This window comes from Castanea sativa, chromosome 10 (assembly GCF_040712315.1).
Source record: "Castanea sativa cultivar Marrone di Chiusa Pesio chromosome 10, ASM4071231v1".
NCBI classification, from domain to species: Eukaryota; Viridiplantae; Streptophyta; class Magnoliopsida; order Fagales; family Fagaceae; genus Castanea; species Castanea sativa.
Genome location: NC_134022.1, coordinates 34,082,492 through 34,103,776, shown reverse-complemented (window position 1 = coordinate 34,103,776; position 21,285 = coordinate 34,082,492). Strand labels below are relative to the sequence as shown.

The 21,285-nt window shown below is 42.0% G+C and overlaps 1 protein-coding gene across 1 annotated transcript; it reads right to left on the bottom strand.

Moving 5' to 3' along the window:
- Window positions 1-777: 777 nt before the first annotated feature.
- LOC142613914 (protein PHOSPHATE-INDUCED 1-like) lies at window positions 778-7,818 on the bottom strand. Its single transcript, XM_075786431.1, has 2 exons — window positions 6,883-7,818; window positions 778-2,276 (listed from the first exon to the last, which is right to left on the bottom strand). The coding sequence occupies exon 2, from the start codon at window positions 1,871-1,873 to the stop codon at window positions 917-919; it is 957 nt and encodes a 318-aa protein (XP_075642546.1). The 5' UTR covers window positions 1,874-2,276; window positions 6,883-7,818; the 3' UTR covers window positions 778-916.
- Window positions 7,819-21,285: the final 13,467 nt, after the last annotated feature.

The window sequence follows — 21,285 nt, the reverse complement described above, 5'->3', positions numbered from 1 at the left end:
CATTCAGCGAGAAAATGCCCCACAAAATGAACCAAATTTCCAATTGATTCTTTCTTATATTCTCAAGTTTTGCATAATCAAAACAAACGAAGTAATTTTTTAATATTGAAATAATTCAAACCATGACTACTCATAATTTCATAATATTGTTTCAAAACTATTATATTGGGTTTTCCTTCAAATCATTATCGGCTCAAGGCCTAGGCCCAAAGCCCACACTTGTCCCAAAATATTTAAAGGTTTTAAGACTCCCATTAAACAAACTAAACGCACCCAAGATTGTACAAAAATACTCAAAATTGTAGAATCACAATTATTTAAATAAATAATTGAAAAAACGTACGTAGATTTTGCATTTTTTTTCCCATTTTAAAAAAGGATTCAAAATATTGAGTCAATAGAAACTCAACACAATTGAAACCCTTAATTAAATTTTTTTTTTTTAAGTTTCAAGTTTGTTATGAATGTTCCAAATAATTTAAATACAAAAACTATACAAGCAATTTTGTATCTCATAAAGTAAGAAGAATGATTTTTAAACAAAAGCATATAAAAATTTGAATAAAGTATTTAAATATGAAAAAAATTCTAAAATTTATCACCTTATGCCAAATAATGAATTGAACTTGCTTTGCTTTTTGAGCTTGCTTTGCTTTGAATGTTTGGATTCAATAAAGTTTTTATGGATGGTACAGTGGGATTTTTACCTTTAATTTCTTTTATACGGTAGATATCAATACATTAAATAAAAAGAACCACAGGTTAGAGCACATGATATATATAAAGATGTAGCATTTTCATCATTTCGAACATATTACAATAAATAAATGAATCAAAGAATTAATCTCTTTCTTGAGTCTACTGTCTAATATACTGCACTATACATTAACTTGTAGGCACGTTTCAAAATCATCTCTCAAACTAGAGTGGAACAAGATTTAATAGACGGGTCAAAAAGAGCTGGAAGCAAGTATTTCCTTCCATTGCCACCATTTGCATTATAGCTAGCACCTGTTGTTGGGTCAACCAAGAGGTCCCCAGCATAGCCAGGGTAAGCCCCCTTGCCATACACACCAGGACAAGCCGATGCAGCCTCTAATGGCGCGTCCTTTGGTCCTTGGAAGTAGCCATTTCCAAATGGGTTGGTAGCTGTACCAGCCAATAGGCTAGCCAGGTTGATGACCATGCCGTCCAGACCCACATCGTTATTTGGTGCAACCAGGGGTGGGCTTTGAGGTCCATAGATGGGCTGGTGGAATGGCCAAGCGCATTGACCTGGGCATTGAGTCTCCGAATTGCCAACCCAAATGTAAGCAAACTTGTAGCTTTTGCCTTGAACAGATGCACCCTTTAGAGATCCATGGGTTCCACACTTGCTCATACAAAAGCCTTCAACTGCCACATCATCTGATGTCAAAACCACGTTGATAGCATTTTTATGAGCACCCTTTGAGGCCAACTCTTCTATTTGCTGATTTGAGAGTGATTTGCCTAAGGAGTAAGTCTCATCAATGATCTGTGTACCCATTGAGAGAACAAGAGTGGAGGGCTTCTTAGAGTTGACTAGGTGGTAGTATTTATCTGTGGTTTTCCACCAGGTGGCAACAGAGGGTTGAGCTGTTGTGGGTGTGGAAGTAGAAAGGGAGGTAATGAAATCTGAGATAATAGCTCTTTGTGTGGGCTTGAATTTGCCATACCAGATTAGATTAATGGAGATTTTTCCAGTGAGAAGAGCACCATTGTGGTATTGGAAGAGTAAAGGCTGTTGAGATTCAGCTGAATCAGCAAGTCTCCTTGCTGCTAAGTTGAATTGGAAGAAAGAGATGACCAGAACTAATTGTAGCAAAAGATAGGTGGGAACTAAAGAGGCCATGATAACCTTGCAGATTATAATTAAACTGTGTAAGGGTCACTAAGATGAGAGTATGAAACTGAGAATGCTTTGTGGAATGCAAGAATTGTGAGTGGAATATAATCTTATATATAGTGCGTAAAACTGTGGGTGAGAAACTACGAGGAAGGGGAGGAATAGTTGCAGTGAGATTCCAGCAGTGCTAACGCGTTGATTTATTTAACGATCTTGCTTTCAGAGAAGTCAACCGTAGGTAATAAAAATGACAATAACATTACAGCTTTAGGCCAGCTAAGGAGAGTGAGACAATTTTGACAGCCCAATTTAATTAGGACAGATGAATATAAAGTTTAGCGCCTCCAGTCAAGACTTTCAGCTGTTATTATTAAGGCAGCCGTCTATGTTGTCAAGATCCCCCGGTAGGCTGTTCTACCAAAAAAAAAAAAAAAAAAAACCTACGTTAGGATCATAGGAAGTAAGTTAATGGATTGTAGAATCGAATCGTGGATTGTAAGATCCTACATTATTTGAGGAAAAAATAAAAAATACACATTGATATGTTAAATAATCACCTAAATTATACATTCATTGATATAATTACTATACATCACTACATTAATTTGTAAACATTATTTAAATAGGCCAAAAACCTCAAAATATGACACTCTATTGTAATATTTTTTATTTTGGTCAAACTGACACTCTCCCTATATTAGATTGAAAAAACTTGGTCTATTGAGATTTTATTTTTTATTTATGTCTAACTAAGCCTTCTGTCAAGTTAAAGAAGATTACAAAAAACAAAATTCGTTTGGGATCATTAGAATCATACAATCCGACCAATCCTGAACGATCGCAAAGATTCTTGATATATTCGAATCGTTTTGGGCAAGTGGGATCGTAAAATCGTAAGATCGTAAGATCCAGATCAAAATTTTGACAACCATGGGTGTGGTTAATGTGTGGGTACAAGTTAACTATCAATTTTGGGAAAATTTTTATGGAAAATTGAAAAAAATGTCAAAATAGTGAATTACTTTTTCATAAAAAGTTTCCTAAAATAGATTACTAATATATGCCCTAAGGGTACACATTAGTAAATCCCTATTATTAATGTTTTATTTATTTATTTTTTTTGGTAGAAAGGAAAATTCATTAACAAAACAGAGAACAAACTAAGGGGGGAGGGGGAAATCAGTAATGGTTCTGTTATGGTACGGACCATCTTTTTCCGAGCTTAAAAGCTCCAAAAGATCCACAAGCGGATCATGATACAAAACAAAGGACCTATCTTGGCTAAGTCCTATTCGAGCCAATAAGTCAGCACATGAATTGGCTTCACGATAGCAGTGAATGATCCAGACTTGGGCTATTAGGGAAATCAGCTGCTTGCAATCATCCAGAAGAGACATTGCACAAGTGTTAGCATCATATGGGTTGGTTAGAAGTTGAACAATGGCTTTAGCATCTACTTGAATATCAACACCAGTTAAATTAATTTCATTGTAGAGAATTCGACCATCTCTAAAGGCCTAAAGCTTTGCTATAAAGCTGTTTGTGCACCCAAGACTTCGAGAAAATCCACCCAACCATTCTCCACTATCATCCCTGGTTAGACCACCACAACCAGCACGACCTGAGATCCATTGAACTACTCCATCATTGTTAAGATAAGTCCAACAAGTTTGAGGTTTTTCCCATCTGATCCAAATCACTCTCCTACTGCCCAATTGCTTGAAATTTAGCCCACAGTACTGAAATTCTAGGGCACGAAACAGAGCATCCAAATGGACATTAAGATGGACATGCTGGTTTTTAAAGACAACTTCATTTCTATATTTCCACAGCAGCCAAATAACAAAAGGAAAGATAATATTCCATGGGGGTTGCTCTCTCCATCTGCAAGTATGATCCTTGCAATTTTTTTTCAAGCCACTGAAACAAATTTCCCTTAAAGAAGTTGTTGTTAGGACTGATTCCCATCCTCTCCCAGGTTTGCCTTGATGTCACACAGTCCCTCAATCTGTGAAGAATACTTTCGGGTTCCCTTTGGCATATTGGACAAATGTCAGATTCAGTATTGCACCTTTTGACAAGGCATTCTCTCACTCCAATGCTATTATGTAGGCATTGACAAATAAAAGTTTTAATCCGAGGTATAGTATCTATTTTCCAGACCCAATTCCCATTGAAAACTCCTTCAGCCGATTCACATCCCATGGCTAAAGCATAGGCATGTTTAAGATCAAAATCCCCCTGATTAGCTCCTGTCCAAATCACCCTATCCTCCTCTTGGACAGATCTCACCAAGAAAGGAATAGTGTTAATCTCCATGAGGATACTATGAGGGAGTTGAAAAGATAAATGAGACCAATCCCATTTGTAAACTCCAAACACATCCTTAACTTGCAATGCATCCTCTTCAGCCTTGAGGGGGCCTTGAATGAGGGATCCTAAGGTTCTATTGGGCATCCAATTGTCATGCCAAAGGCTCAAATTGTTGTTTCTCCCCGGTATCCAACGAATCCCCTTTTTAAACACCTAACCCCCATTTTCATAGCCTTCCAAGTCCTAGAGCATGGGAGTCTACCTCCATTTATGGCATTTAGTCTTCGATTTGAGCGGTATTTACTATTAAGAACTTTCACCCACAAGAAATCCTTCTTTAATCGAAAATCTCTAGTTCAATTTAGCCAATAGGGCTTGGTTCCTACCCTTGGCTAATTGAATTCCTAGGGCCCCTTTCGCTTTGGGTTTAGTGACTTTATGCCAGCCCACCCAATGAACTTTTTTTGCATCATCTGTCGAACCCCACAAAAAGTTTCGGTTGACCCTATCAATGTTGTCAAGCAACTTCTTTGGAAGCATCATGCATTGCATAACTTAAGTAGGTATGGTGGAGGTGGATGCTTGGATGAGGACAGCCCTTCCTGCCAAGGATAATAGATTAGCTTTCCAGCCTACCAAGTTTTGCTTAACCTTTTCCAAAACGAAGTTAAGGTCCTCATTATTGGCTCCACGGTGCTTTATGGGGAAGTCGAGATATTTTCCAAGGTTGGGGGTTGAGTGAAAGCCTAGAATATCACACAAGGATTCCCTAGTATCCATATCAACATTCAGGGAAAAGAATACCCTTGACTTGCTTTCACTAATGGTCTGGCCGGATCTAGCACAAAAGGTATCAAGGACATCCCGAATCGTTGAACAATTAGTGTGGTCTGGTTTTGCAAAGGAACCAAGTCATCCGCGAAAAATAGGTGCGAGAGCACCACCCCACTATTGGAGCTTTTAACAAGATTCCAACTTTTTTCATTGCATTTCTCCTCAATGAGATGATCGACGGCTTCCATGCAAAGAATGAACAAGTAGGGGGAGAGCGGATCACCTTGCCTAATTCCCCTCGAGGGAAGAATAGGCTCCATGTTACCACCATTGAAGAGGATGGAGGTGGATACCAACGATACACAGCTCATAATAAGGCTGACCATGTTTTGGGGAAGATTGGCATTAATGAGTACTTCTCTAATAAAACTCCACTCAATTTTATCATAAGCCTTGTTGAGATCTACTTTGATAGCCATGTAACCCACTCGGACTTTCTTATTGCTTATAGTATGGATAATTACTTGGACCACAATGGCATTATCCACACTTCTCCTACCCGGCACAAAGGCAAATTGGAGGAGGGAGACAAGCTTATCAAGATATTGTCTAATCCTAGCTACAAGGATCTTTGTGACAATCTTGTACACAGTATTGCATAAGCTAATTGGGCAATAATTTCCCAAGCTTTCAAGCCCTGCAATTTTTAGGATTAAAACAACATTAGTTCTATTAAGATATTCAGGAACTTTACATTCCGTGAAAGCTTTCCTCACTTCTGCTTTTACCGAATCTCCTACAATGAGCAAAAATCTTTGAAAAAACCCCGCATGGAGGCCATCGAGACCCGAAGCTTTAAAAGCTTTCAATGTCCAATGGCAATCTTTAATTTCGGCATTTGTGACCATTACACTCAAGTTGAACCTTTCTTCATCGGAAAGGGCAGCTTGCCACCTAGAAGGTCGAAGTGGGGTAAGAGGTGCTGACTCTAGCCTAGTTGTGAAAAGCTTCTCAAATCCCCCTTCTAATGAAATTCATAGTCCTAACTTCACTTTGGATCCACTCCCCCATGTCATTCTTGATGCAAGATATTTTATTACGCCGCCTTCTAACAATAGTAGACATATGGTGAAATGCCATATTCCTATCACCCTCAATTAATCGATTAATATGTGCATTTTGCACACATAACTCCTCCTCTTGGTCTAAGAGGGTATTCAACTCTTTATGCAAAGCTTTCTCCATTTCAAGTAAAGAATGAGAGGGGTGTGTGGCTATGGCTTTTTGGATGCCATTAAGGCAAGCCATGACTCTCTTCTTCCTCCCAAAAATATTTCCAAAATGGTGCTTATTCCAATCTAAAGCTTTCCTAGAAAAATTCTCAATAGATTCTCGGAGTGATCTAGTCCAACCCCAAGCTGCCATGACAATTCCAGGAGATGATAAATTCGAGAACCAAAAACTCTAGAATTTGAAAGGTCTAGGAAGAAAGATGCCATTAGATGGATTGGTCTTAAGAAGCACACGACAATGATCAGACACACACCTAGTAAAGTGGGTAACTCTTGCATCCAGGTGAGAAGCGTACCAGCTTGGATTAGCGAAGAAACGGTCAATCCTTTCTTGGACAAAATCATTAATATTCCTTCTATTTGTCCAAGTAAATCGAGGCCCAACAAACTTCATATCAATCATATTACATTGATCAAGACATTCTTTAAAAAATATGGGACCTATTAGAACTAATGCATCTTCCCCCAAATTTATCCCCTTCTGCAAGCACCTCATTAAAATTCCCAGTAATAATCCAAGGTTTATCATGAAAATTTGTAGCATTTTTTAAAATTATTCCATAAAATACATCCCTCACGAAATCTAGGACTAGCATACACAGCAGAACATATGAATTCAAAATTAGAAAGGTGTACCTTGACCAAGACATGAATTTCTTGCTTCAACAAGGCTAGCTGAGTAACCTGAACTCTATCTGAATTCCATAAGAGCCACAATCCACCAGCAAACCTAATAGTATTCGTGTGGATGGCCCCATCAAACAAAAGTCAGTCAGTGATATCCTTAGTTCGATCACCACCAATGCAAGTCTCCATAACAATCATAATGGCTGAATCATGATTTTGCACCAACTCCCTCACATGATTTTGAAAGGTAGGCTTTAAAGCCCCCTTGCAATTCCACGCTAAAATATAAATGACTAAGCGATGGTTGGGGGTTGGACATTCATCAAATGGAGGAAGGAATTTCGCTTCCTCCATCAAATTCCATCTGGTCATCCTCACCAATTCTTTCGTCTGATCTCTGCCCGGCCTCAGTGTCACATAGTGCTCCAACACACCCATCATTTTCTCGGTAGCAATCGAATGGGTGTTGAATTTCGTCATGGGTTAAAATACTTGCAGCAGCTTTATTGCGTGCCGGTTGCCCATGGAAGTTGTCGCAATGGCCTAATTCTCCAGCATCCTTCTCGCAAACAAACTTTCCTCCAAAATTATTTCACACAGAATCGGTATTGGTGAAATCTGAGGAATGTTGTTCCAGACCATCTTGTTCGCTTTTTCCAACCCTGGTGTGTCCGAGTGAAACTTCCACCATGGCTCTTCCATCATTCCCCAAGTTGAATCTATCAAAGGAAGGAACCCTAATACTACACTCAACGGTGTGAAAGATAATAGCAGCTTCCAAGCTTTTCAAAGTTTGGCGTTGAACCAGCCTATGGGGCGAGTGGGATGAGCTCAAATTTCTTCTATTATCACCTTCGAAATCTCCACGATCAATTTGTCCACATTGATCGCCCATTTCGCTGTTGGATTTGGCACCAAACTTGAATTCTCCATTAAGCTCAGCCTGAATTTTTTTGATGTTGATGGACCAGTCAGCAGCAATGGGATGTTTGTTCTTGGTGAGGCATTAACAGTTGGAGAAGACTGGCTTACCCTATTGTGTGCAAAATCCTTTTTGCCCTTGGCAGAGTTAGTTTTTGGCTTCAAGTTGGACTTGTATTTGGTGGCTCGGCCCATATCCTTTGAGGAGTTCAACTCTGAGCCCGTGGTAGCAAACCCATTCACAAAGGTAGTACCAAATTTTCCAGGAAAAGATGGACTCACGGATGGGCTTAAATTCATCTCAGTATTGGCTTTGCTCTTCCCATCCGAGTCTTTGGCAATGCTCGGCCTAGACCCTTCCTTTTCAAAACTAATGTTTCCTAACAGCTCTTTCAGCTTTTCATGATGGTGCCTAGTTCTAAAACTAGTTAAGGAATGCACGCTATTTCATTTCGCCCCTCTATTGTCTTTCCTTTTTCGTGAAACCATCATTCAAGGGCCAAAGATAGCATCCGACTCCATATTCTCCGATGTGTCTCGGTCCACTTTCTGAACCTCAGTCACTGCTACATGTGCAGCTAGCATTTGCTCCGTTTGCTCTGCGTCGTCATGCATAGAGGCATCTTTCAAGGAAGAAGACAGAGGCTTGATAGTATGCGGGCATGTCTCTTTCTGGTAGCCTAACCGGTCGCAGGAAAAACATAGTTTGTTGACTCCTTCGTAGACCACCGTTGATTGTGTTGCTTAATTCGAACCATGGTGATCAATGGCTTACTCACATCAACCTAAACGCAAATGTGAGCATATCGGCCACTTACCTCAGTTGCAGTGTGCATAACCACTCTCAGCACCTTTCCTAACGCTTGCTTGATCTACCTGAGGACTTCCACATCATAGTATTCAATGAGAAGCTCATGAAGTCTGACCCAAACTGCCACCTAAGAGACCTGAGCCTCAAAGGGTTTAAAGTTGGCTTCCCATCTTCAGATAGATAGAAAATGTTCACCAACAAACCATGGCCCTTTCGTGAATACCGTCTCAAGATCTTCCACCAGTGAAAACCTCAGTAGAAAGAAGTCCCTTCCAAGGTTAACCATGTCGATTCTCGTTGTTGGTTTCCATAGACCCATAAGCTTAGCATGGAGAAAATTAAATCCAACAGTTTTCCCGAACACCTTCACGATAATGGCTTTAGCCCAAGGAGCTCGAATGTGCTTCTTGATCTCTTTTGAGGTACAGATCGTAGCAAAGCCTTCCCTTACTTCTTTAGTTTCCTCGTTCGACTCAAATTTTGCCTCCTTCTGGTCCGAGAAGGCAAAAGCTTGGGAGTATGCTCCCAGAATTTCCCCCACTAGTTTGTCCCTGAAAGAGAGTTTACTATTGAAGCTAGTTCCCCCACGACTATCATCAGTGATTGCATAATGAGAGTCCTTGACTTTCTTGGTGCTTCTAGCAAGTTCGTTTTCTTCTTCTTCTTCGAGAGAGAGAATGTGAGCATTCCGTCATGGCCTTCTATTGCTGTTTTTAATGCTATTAATGTTTTATTTATTTCTAAGGTTGTAAACTTTTAATAGCTCTTGTTCAACTTATAAAAACAAACAACTAAAAGATTTTTTTTTAAGTCAGCTCAATTGGGTGGACTTCGATCAAATCCCTCTAGATAAAAGGCCATCGGTAAAGTCTGCCTACTAATTAATGATCGACTAAAGGTTTTTTTTTTTTTTTAATGTGTCAATTCTAACTGTGAGTATGCCCTTGCTAAAAAAGTCTATTTCTACTTGCCCGCCCAAGCATTAAAAGTGAGGAAAGAAAGAATGAAAGCAAGCCACTCATCTCTAACACTGGATTAAGACTTTTTTGTTACCGAATAAGAGATTTGAGATTTTGGATCTGTCTATACCAAAAAAACTAATTGATATTTGGTCTGATGATAAAAAAAAAAAAAAAAAACAATCATTAGAAATAAATGCCATAAGTTGAAACTTTTTTTTTTTTTTTTCTAATTCTTTATAAAGCAGGTTAAGGGCAAAATCAACTTTAGGCTTGAATATTGAATTAAATTTAAATATAATAATATGTTTATCCTAGATCATGAGTATGAAACTCAATTTGATTATTTATAATCTTATTTTTTTTATATTATACACGTATAATATATATATATATATATATATATATATATATATATATATATATATATATATATATATATATATATATATACAATTGTCTAAATTTACAATTATGTTCAATGGAAAACAAATTATTATACATAGTGAAACTTACGTATAATTTTTACTAAATAACAGCAACGAATCTAATTTTCTAATTTTCATAAGTTTCTATCTAATTAAATTCTAATACTCCTAACTATAATTTTGTTATAACTAGAATATTATATATTTGCAAGAGTAATTTTTTTAATCGTGATATTTAATTTGTTTGGAGATTGATTGAGTTAATCAAATAACTCGTTAATAAGTTCTAACTTGTTTGATATGAAAATGAAAAAAAAGGATGTACATGTTATCTTGCTTGGTGTTGAGCTTGATCTTGACTTGTGTTGAAAGTAAAACTTGATGAATCAATCATGAACTTTTACTATTTTTTTTGGTTGGAATCAGTTGTAATCTTTCTTAATTATTTTAATCACCTATCCTTTATCGAAATGTGAAATTTATTAGTATAAAAGCACATTTCAGTAAAAAAATTTGGTATAAAAGCACATTTATTTGTGGTTTGATTCTCAAGTAACGGGTTCTAACAATTTAAGTGGTGACCCAAAAAAAGATAAGGCAAGTAAATTAAAGATGTCAAAAAATTCTTTAAAAGATTACTTAATAATCATAGGTCTTACTAATCCAAACACATCTTGATTTCTTTTTGTTACCAAATCAAATCTACTTTTTCTATCAAATAAATAAATAAATTAAAGCTAATCTCACTGGTCTAATGCATGCACACCACAAGATGATTCAAAATAGACAGCCATGATCTTCACAACAAAAACTCAGTCACATGACTCACATGGTCTCAAGGGCCATCGTTGTAGCCATTGCTATGATATATCGCATGTGCAACATTGGCTTTCCGTTAGTGGAGGCAGAGGCAATCTTGCCCTCAAGTACATAGATAACGCAATGATTTTGTCTTAGAAGGTCACGGCAGAGTTGACGACAACAACACTCTTACCATTGGAATGTTTGTTTTATCACCTCTTGGCTTGTCATGATTATCATCCCCCACTGGGTTTTCTAATTTTACCTATATCTCTCTTATAGTTATAGTGTTATACCCATGGATTTGTATTAGGGCTAGCTCAATGCAGTTTAGGCCTAAAATGATAATTTAAGTAAACTTTTTTAAATTTAAAATCAATTATAAATTTTATCTTTTTTTTTTCGTTTAATGTCTGATGAGGGTGATTTTACAAGTTACTAACACTTTAAGAAGGCTGACGGGAGTAACAAGCCCATCAGCTTTGGTCACTGAACCATCTCCCTTCGACATTCGCGGCTCTGCCTCATATCTGACGGCATTGGGCTGAAGGGAGAAAACTAATGAGATCAAGGTTGAAGGAAGAAAGCTGATGGAGTCAAAGCTGAAGGTTCTAAGCTGATGACCTTTCCGGAGACAGATGTGTAAGCTGACGACCTTAGGAAGGAAAGGCTGACGGAAGGAAAAGCTGAAGAGGATAAGCAAACCTTCATCCATAACCTATCTTATCCTCCACGAATGCGCGTATAAGGAAAGTTCTTGCGCTACACGTTTGACCCTAGTCGAGAAGATTCCTATAAGGAAAAGGGCTCTAGGAGATACGTAAAATCCACAAATTACTCTCCTAGAAGGAAATTACTTCCTCACCAAGGCGCTTATTTCGGCTCCACACTACTATATATATATATCCTAAAACCCTCATAAACCACGGTACGCATAATTCACTTCAGCTCTAGCACTTTAGGGTTGTGAATAAGAAAAGAAGCTCTAACTTGACCTTCGGAGGGTTTTTGGCCGGCACCACACCGGTGCCCTTTATTTGGTCTTGTCTTTTGTTGTGCAGGTGTTGTTTCGAGTCAAGTGAGGGCCACGTGACAACTGGTGGATTTTTCATCATCAGTTGGCGCCGCTTGTAGGAAAATTAACATCAGCACTCGAGAGTAATCAGCCTTTGCTCTACCCCTAAGACAAAAGTTGCATGGTACTCACTCGATCGATTGCAACAACCAACAATCAAGGCGACGAACCGTACACCACAGTCTTGGAGAGGTAAGTCCAAACGCTTGCGGCGGCGGTTGAGCGCTTAACCAAACAGAATCATGATTTGGAGGAGCAACTGCGGCAAAGGAATACACACCCTAGCGCACCGGAGGAAGACCAGGAAGGTGCAAGCGTGGATGGGAGAAGCCCGGAAGGGCCGGAGGGTAGCAACGCCCCGAGTAGATTAGAGCGGTAAGACACTAACTAGCCATCCATCTCAGACACCCTACCACCTCACATGACAGCTGAGATGCAGGAGATGAAGGAACAGATGGATGTGATGATGAACGCCCTCAGAGGTCGAATCTCTAGCGACTTGGATGACCTGGTCTAGAGAACTGATTTGCCTTTCACAGCACTCGTAAGTTCATGCCCCCTTCCCCCAAAATTTCGCATGCCTCAGGTGGAGAATTATGATGGATCTAAGGACCCATTGGATCACTTGGAATCCTTCAAGACCCTAATGCATCTTTAGGGTGTACCAGATGAGATCATGTGTAGGGCTTTTTCCACCACATTGAAAGGTCCTGCGAGGGACTAGTACAGTAGGCTGACGCCTAATTCCATCGGCACTTTCAAGGAATTAGGCGCGCAATTCGTATCACACTTTATCGGGAGTCACTAGTATAAGAAGTCTACCGCATGTCTGATGAACATTAGACAACGAGAAGACGAGACTCTAAGATCATACATAACTCGCTTTAACAAGGAAGCCCTCTCAATGGACGAGGCGGATGACAAGATACTTGTAGCAGCATTCACAAATGGGCTGCGGAAGGGTAAGTTCCTGTTTTCTCTGTATAAGAACGACCCAAAGACTATGTCCGAAGTATTTTACAGGGCAACCAAGTATATGAACGCAGAAGATGCATTACTAGCCAAAGAGGAAAAGCCTAGAAAAAGGGAAAGACAGGAAGATGTACGCTCGGATAGAGGGCAAAAGAAGGTTAGAACTGAAGAACGACGGGATGATCGATGCCTTAGACCACCTGCGAGGAAATTCACAAGCTTCACTCCTCTAACCGCTCCTATCGACCAGGTATTGATGTAGATTAAAGATGAAGGAGCCTTGACTTTTCCCGGCAAGCTGAAAGGGGAACCCAACAAGAGGCCAAGGGACAAATACTGCCATTTTCATCAAGATCATGGCCATGACACTGCTGATTGCTATGACTTGAAGCAGAAAATAGAAGCTCTTATTAGACGAGGAAGGCTGCAGAGGTTCGTCAGCAAGGAGAGGGTAGACCCGCCACAAAATCAAGATCCTCGACGAGATAACGATCGCCCCAGGCAACCCCTAGGAGATATAAGGATGATTGTAGGGGCACCACGACCGCCGGGTCATCGAAGAAAGCCCGAAAGACATACTTCAGAATGGTTCAGAACATCCAGATGACGAGTTCAGAACATCCAGATTGACAATCCCCTCATTGGATTCTCAGAAGAAGATGCATGGCATCTTCACCATCCCCATGATGTCGCGCTCGTCGTCACCATACAGGCAGGAGACTATAACATGCACCGAGTCCTCGTCGACAACGACAATTCAGCAGGCATCCTCTACTACCCTGCTTTCCAACAAATGGGGATTAAAAGGGAGCGACTAGTTCCAACTAACGCCCCACTCATCTGCTTTGGTGGAACGAGGGTATTTCCACTTGGCGTCGTCACTTTGGCAGTGACCATTGGAGACTACCCTCAGCAGATCACCAGGAATGTAGCATTCCTCGTAGTCGATTGCTCCTCAGCCTACAACGCCATCATAGGACGTCCAACCCTTAACTCATGGAAGGCTGTAACCTCAACCTAGCATCTGATGATAAAATTCCCTATTGATTATGGAGTAGGAGAGTTGAGAGGAGATCAAGTAGCCGCACGCGAATGTTACGTAGCCATGATGGAGATGGACGACCACCTTCAGGCCATGAACATAGAAGAACGTTGGGTAGCGAAGGAGCCCGTTGAGAGGCTCGAAGACGTACCTTTTGACGAATCCCAACCGGAGCGAACGACCAAAATTGGCACCCTTGCAGACCTAACGGTGCGTTAAGAACTCACGACCTTCCTAAAAGAAAATCGAGACGTGTTCGCATGGAGCCATGAAGACATGCTAAGAATTGACCCATTAGTCATGGTACACAGGTTGAATGTGTCGCCATCTTTCCCGCCCATCCGACAGAAGAAAAGAATCTTCGCCCAAGAGAGAGATCGGGCGGTAGCAGAAGAAGTCCGCAAGCTACAAGAGGCGGGATTTATTAGGGAAGTTTACTATCCTGATTGGTTGGCAAACGTCGTGATGGTCAAAAAGAACAACAGAAAATGAAGGATGTGTGTCGACTTCATGGACTTAAACAAAGCATGCCCTAAAGATAGCTACCCCCTCCTGCGAGGCAACATCTTGGTGGACTCTACGACCCAACATTAGCTGCTGAGCTTCATGGATGCATTTTTCGGATACAACCAAATCCGAATGGACGAAGCTGATCAGGAAAAGACTTCGTTTGTAACAAGCCAAGGCCTTTTTTGTTACAAAGTCATGCCTTTTGGCTTGAAAAACTCTAGCGCAACCTATCAAAGGCTCATGAACAAGATGTTTGCACGACAGATTGGAAGAAACGTCCAAGTATATGTCGATGACATGCTAGTGAAAAGTCGAAGGGAAGAAGATCATTTGGAGGATCTCAAAGAAACCTTCGATACTCTTCGCTCCTACAACATGAAGCTTAACTCAAGCAAGTGTGCCTTTGGAGTGACGGCTGGAAAGTTCTTAGGGTACATGGTATCCCAAAGAGGTATCGAGGCTAACCCGGACAAGATTCGGGCCATAATGGGGATGGCGCCTCCTAAAAATATAAAGGAAGTACAAAGCCTTAATGGCAAGGTTGCCGCGCTTAATAGATTCGTGTCGAGGGCAATGGATAGGTGTCTACCATTCTTCCGCACACTGAAGAAATCTTTTGAATGGACGACCGAATGTCAACAAGCATTCGAATACTTGAAGGCCTACCTCTCTTCACCACCGTTACTAAGTCCCTCACAACCAGGAGAAAAAGTCTTTCTCTATCTGGCCGTCTCCCCGGCTGCCATCAGTGCGGCCTTAGTTAGAGAAGACGACAGGGTCCAAAGGCCCGTGTACTACGCCAGCAAGGCGCTGCATGGTGCAGAAGAAAGATATCCCCCTATGGAAAAACTCGTCTTCGCTCTAGTTACGGCGGCTCGTAAACTTAAGCCATACTTCCAAGCCCATACAATAGTCGTCCTAACTGACAAACCTTTACGGCGAGCAATGGGCAGTCCTGAAGTTGCCGGGCGAATGGCATTATGGTCAATAGAGTTGAGCGAGTTTGACATACAGTATTGTCCTCGCACCGCCATCAAGGGACAAGCGATCGCCAACTTCATTGCAGAATTCGCCAGCGCAGAAGGCGAGGGGGCAGAAAATCCCCAATGGAGCATGTTCACAGATGGGTCGTCCAACAAGAAGGCTGGTGGAGCAAGAATTGTACTCAAATCTCTAGAAGGCGATGAGATCGAATGTATGATCCGTCTCGATTTCCCTACGACTAATAATGAAGCCGAGTACGAAGCCTTGATAGCGGGTTTAGACCTCGCCAAGGCTGTAGGGGCCGTAAACATGGTTGTAAGGGCCAAGATAGTCCAAGTCCCAAGAGGGGAAAACCAAGTGAATGGAAAATTTAAGTGTAAGGGCGAAAAGATGAAAAAGTATTGGGAGCAAGCGAAGAGGAGAGTGGATGAGCTGCAGGCCAAGATAGTCCAAGTCCTAAGAGGAGAAAACGAGCAAGCCGACCGTCTTGCCAAAACCGCGTCAACAGAGTATATGATCGCCCTCAACAAGGTACTTTCTTTTATTCAACCCTCACCATTGATAGATGTCGTTAACATATAGGAGATAGGTTCCGAAAACAATTGGACCACCCCTTTAATTTCTTACTTAAAAGACGGCACGTTGCCCAGGGAGAAGGAGGCGACGAGGAAGCTGAAGGTCCAATTGGCGCGTTTTGTCTTGATAAAGAACGTCCTGTACAAGAGGGGATTCTCCTGACCATACTTAAGATTCTTAAGTCCCAAAGAAGCGGATTATGTCATGAAGGAAGTACACGAAGGGATCTGTGGCAACCACTCAGGGTCGCGATCATTAGTACATAAGCTGATCTGGGAAGGATACTACTGGCCGTCCATGCAGAAGGACGTTGAGACATATGTGAAGGCTTGCGAAAAATGTCAAAGGTTCAGCAACATAATTAGGCAACCAACAGAAGAGCTAACTCCAATCACAGCTCCATGACCGTTCGCCCAATGGGGACTAGACATTATGGGCCCTTTCCCTACCGCAATGAGGCAGCTGAAGTTCCTAATAGTCGGTATAGACTATTTCACCAAATGGGTGGAAGCCGAGGCGTTGGCCACCATCACCGAGAGGAACGTGCGAAGCTTTGTTTGGAAAAACATAATTTGTAGATACGGAATCCCCAGGGTCTTAGTCTCGGACAATGGTAAGCAGTTTGATAATGACGCCTTTAGAGACTTTTGTTCGCGGTTAGGGATCCGGAACCATTACTCCTCACCAGCTCATCCTCAAGCCAACGGACAGGTTGAGGTCACGAACCAATCCTTGCTTCGAATCATCAAGACTCTGCTCGAGGGGGCAAAGGGCATATGGCTAGAAAAGTTTCCAAGCGTCCTATGGGCGTACAGGACGACGGCCAGAACACCCACAGGAGAAACTCCGTTTCAACTAACATACGGAAGCGATATAGTCATCCCAGCTGAGATTAGGCTCACGAGTTACAGGGTGGACAATCACAGCGAAGGGAGGAATGACGAGGCCATACGTCTACAGCTTGATCCGGTTGAAGAGGTCAGAGCAATAGCTGAACAGAGACTCGCACGATATCAGGACCTCATGGCCAAACACTACAACTCCCGAGTCAAACACCGAGACTTCAAAGTTGGAGACCTCGTCTTAAGGAAAGTGATGGGCGCCGCCAAAGATCTCGCACAAGGAAAGCTTGGCCCAAACTAGGAAGGACCCTATAAGATAACGTCATGGCTAAGGAAGGGAACCTACCACTTAGAGACACTTGACGGGCAGAAGCTACACCACCCATGGAATGCCGAGCACCTCAGGAAGTATACCAGTAGAGGATAGCACGAAAAACACCACTCCTCGTCTCCAGTTTATCCAATATATTTCCTTTAATCATTTATCTTATTTTATTTTTTGCCTACAATACATTTTAAGCCCAAGGGGCTGAAGGTTTATTCTTTTTGGAACAATTATTCTACTTATACATTCATCATAATAAGAGGAGTTTATTCAGAAACGATTGATAAATTTGTTATGTTAGCTAGTCTTCAAGGAGATAGCATTGTCCCACAAAGTGGACAACCTTATGGTTGAACCCATAGAATGGACGAATCTACCATTAAGTCCACAAAGTGGACGGTCTTATGATTAAGTCCATAAAGTGGACGAACATACTACTAAGTCCACAAAGTGGACGATCTTATGGTTAAGGCCACAAAGTGGACAAATCTACTATTGAGTCCACAAATTGGACGACCTTATGGTTAAGTCCACAAAGTGGACGATCTTATGACTAAGACCACAAAGTGGACGAATCCACTATTGAGTCCACAAATTGGACGACCTTACGGTTAAGTCCACAAAGTGGACGATCTTATGACTATGGCCACAAAAGTGGACGAATCTACCATTGAGTCTAAAAAGTGGACGACCTTATGGATAAGCCCACAAAGTTGACGATCTTATGAGTAAGTCCACAAAGTAGACGGCCTTTTCAAGTCCTTAAAGTGGACGGGTTTAGTATAACGGCCACTAAGTGGCCGACCGTTATAAAACCTACAAAACAAATGAGTTTATGAATGGTTAGCCAAAAGAAAGCTGACACCATTGTCCCTAAATCCGATGGATACCGAACAACCTAAAGTATATTATCGGCTGAGAAAGTTGACGCCGTTAAAAGCTGACGGGCATATAGCTAAGTTTTGATCCGACGCCGTCGCCCAAAAGGCTGATGGATTAATAAAAATAGCTTGAAGTCTCAGCTAAAAGAGGGCTGACGCCGTTATTACTTTGATAAACAACAGAAAAACAACATCGTCACCTATAGCCTGACGGGCTCATCACAAGCAAGTGGTTTTTTAACTTAGATAGAAGAGAGAAATATGCCTCAAATATAAAACAACATATTGAGATTAATATAAATAATGTCTTTACAAAAGCCCAGAGCAACGGGCGTCAAACATTAAAATTCGTTTACATTTTACAAAAAAAGAAAAAAAAGAGAAGTGCTGAATTTCATGAAGCGGGGGGATCTTAAGACCTTCCGTCACCTTTGGCAATAAAAGGCTGGGCGCCAGGAATAGAAGGGCCGACGGCATTTAGATCATCGCCATTAGGATTTGCTGACGAAGTCGAAGTGATGGGCTTTTCCACGGCTGGCTGAGTAAGAACAATGCTGTCATTCCTCTGGTTAGCATCGTCACCTTCCTCATTGACGGTGTCGCCTACAGGAGTTGACGGGATAGACTCATCCATGGAAACCTTGGATAAATCCAAGTCAAAATAAACGGATTTTACTTGTTTCAAGCAGTCCTCAAACCCGTCACCATAGTAGGCGGCACAAGCATCTATGAAGGATGACGAGTCCTTAAACTCCGTCATAGCATCGCTCCTAGCCATTTCCACCTGAACTAGGATGGACTTCAGCTCCTTTTCTACCGTCATCTTGGCTTATTCTTCCAGCTTCCGCTGGCGACTTTCCTCCGCCAACTTCTCCTTTAAATCCTTCAGCTCCGTACCTAGGACACAGTTCGCATTCTTGTATTGCGCTTGTCCGTCAGCTAAGTACTTGATATGCTCATGCAGACGGGAAATCACCCCCTCCTTGGCAGAGCACCTCTCTGACAAAGCCTTCATACGAACCATAGCCTGTATGGCCAAAGAAAAAACAACGTTAGAACATTAAAATTGGTCGGGCACTAAAATAAAGAGAGGCATACCCGAGTAAGATCAAACAGGCCTGATGCCCCTATCTCATTCGTTGCCTGCTCAGCACAAGGGTCCATCTCTTCATCCTTTAAAATGGACTCCGTCACCTCCACGGCATAATCTTTGTGGGTTAAAAGGCAGCGGACGGATCCCTGGCTGACGGGGCCTGACGACGTCATCGGCCCTTTGCCTGCCCCATGGACGGACTTGGGAGGTGACGACCTCTTGGAAGATTTATCTCCAGGAGTCATGGCAACCTTCTTCCTGGAACGGTCATCCTTGCCGTCAATTTTCCTCTTGGCTCTTGCCTTCTCGACGGACTTCAGGGCAGAAAACGGTGTCGACTCCCCCCTAGCCTTCTCCTGTTCTCTCTTCTTGGCAGCAGCGGCAGGCCGTATTCTTTGCCTGACTGACTCCATTTCTGCAAAAGATAGAGAGGGTTAGAAAAGAAACAGCGTCAAGATGCAGACGAAAGAAATTGGGAGATACTCACGCTGACGAGAGTAAGCATTTAGTTTGCAAGCCTCCTTCATCGGCTCGGGACCACCACAATACAAATGTAAAGTATCTAGCGTGATTAGGTCCCGACACTTCCGCTCGTCCAAGGGGATAGCCGTCACCCGAAGGATGAAATCCTCTTGTTCTGCGGTAATGCGTGGACGGGTGTTAGCTGAAAAGAAAAGGAGACGGGGTTAAGGACCAAACAGACAGACGAAGTAAAAAAGCAGACGAGATCAACCTGAGTTCCTGACGTATGCCCAAGTGTTGTCAAAAAAGCCATGAGGCATTGACTCCCACTCCTCCTAATGGCATACCTAGTTCTATTGGAATCAGGCATGTTCAATACCAACTTTAACTCTTTCTCCCTTATTGCGAAATGATACACCCCTTTTGACGAGGAGATATGCTGAGGGCGGTAGCACCAAAAGAACTCGTCTAGAGTTAACTAACGGTTCCCACCACTCAGACGACCCCACAGGATCTCGGCACCAATGAATGTTCGCCAGGCGTTAGGGGCAATCTGGCTGACGGATATCCCCAAAAAGTTAGCCAGCTGACGATGTAACGCCGTCAATGGTAATCTTAATCCGGCAGCGAGCATGGCATCATACATGCCAACATCCGCGGTTCGTCCCGAATAACATCTCTCACCCTCCTCGGGGAGGCGAATTGGGATATCGTCTGGTATTGGATAACGGGACCACAAATTTTTGAAAATATTTTCCAACATCGTCAGAAGGAATTTGTTGATGGACCATTCTGGGGGTAGGATGAAAGGACGATCATCACCAGAAGCTCCCGAGGTACTCTCTAAGGTTTCCTCGTCACCGTCACTCCCGCCCCCGTCACTGGTACTTCCTTTTTCTTCTTCATTGATCCTCTGGTCTCTATCACCTACCCTCTCCTCTCCACCGTCCTTGCTCACCTCACTTTCTCTAGAACTCCCTACTTCCTCGTCAGAAGAATGGGTTGACATTTCCCTTTCTGACGACCAGTATAGGCCCTCCTCAGGCTCACGGCTTGATTGGAAGACCTCGTCATAACCCGCTCCGTCGCGGATCGACGATTGATCACTCGTCGCCTCCCTAGACATCTGACTACCTACAAACGACGGGTTTATTCTAAGAACCTAGGCCGACGACCTCACTAAAAGGCACTACTAGAAAAATAAAAGAAGGTAAAATAAAGGAAGGGAACTTACGAGTAAAAGGACGGTCCCAAGAAGTTGACGGCAATTTGGTTGATGGAGTCAAAAGATCAGCGGTGACGTTCTCTCTCTCGAAATCAGCAAGGTGTGAAAATTTGGAAATAAGAGGGAAAATGAAATATATATATATATATATATATATATATATATATATATATATATATATATATATATATAGGCGAAAGAGGGCACGGAAGACTAAACGACACACTCGTCCAGGCACGGAGCCAATCAGTCCAAGCCATGTGTCCCACCATTTAATGAAGATGGCTCGAATTACCACGCATGAGTGGTTTCCCAATAACGTCAACTCCATAACCCGTCAGCTATAGCTGACAAGGTCATGGAGTAGGGGGCAGCTGATAAGGGTGATTTTACAAGTTACTAACACCTTAAGAAGGCTGACAGGGGTAACAAACCCATCAGCTCTAGTCACTGAACCATCTCCCTTCGACATCCGCGGCTCTGCCTCATATCTGACGGCGTTGGG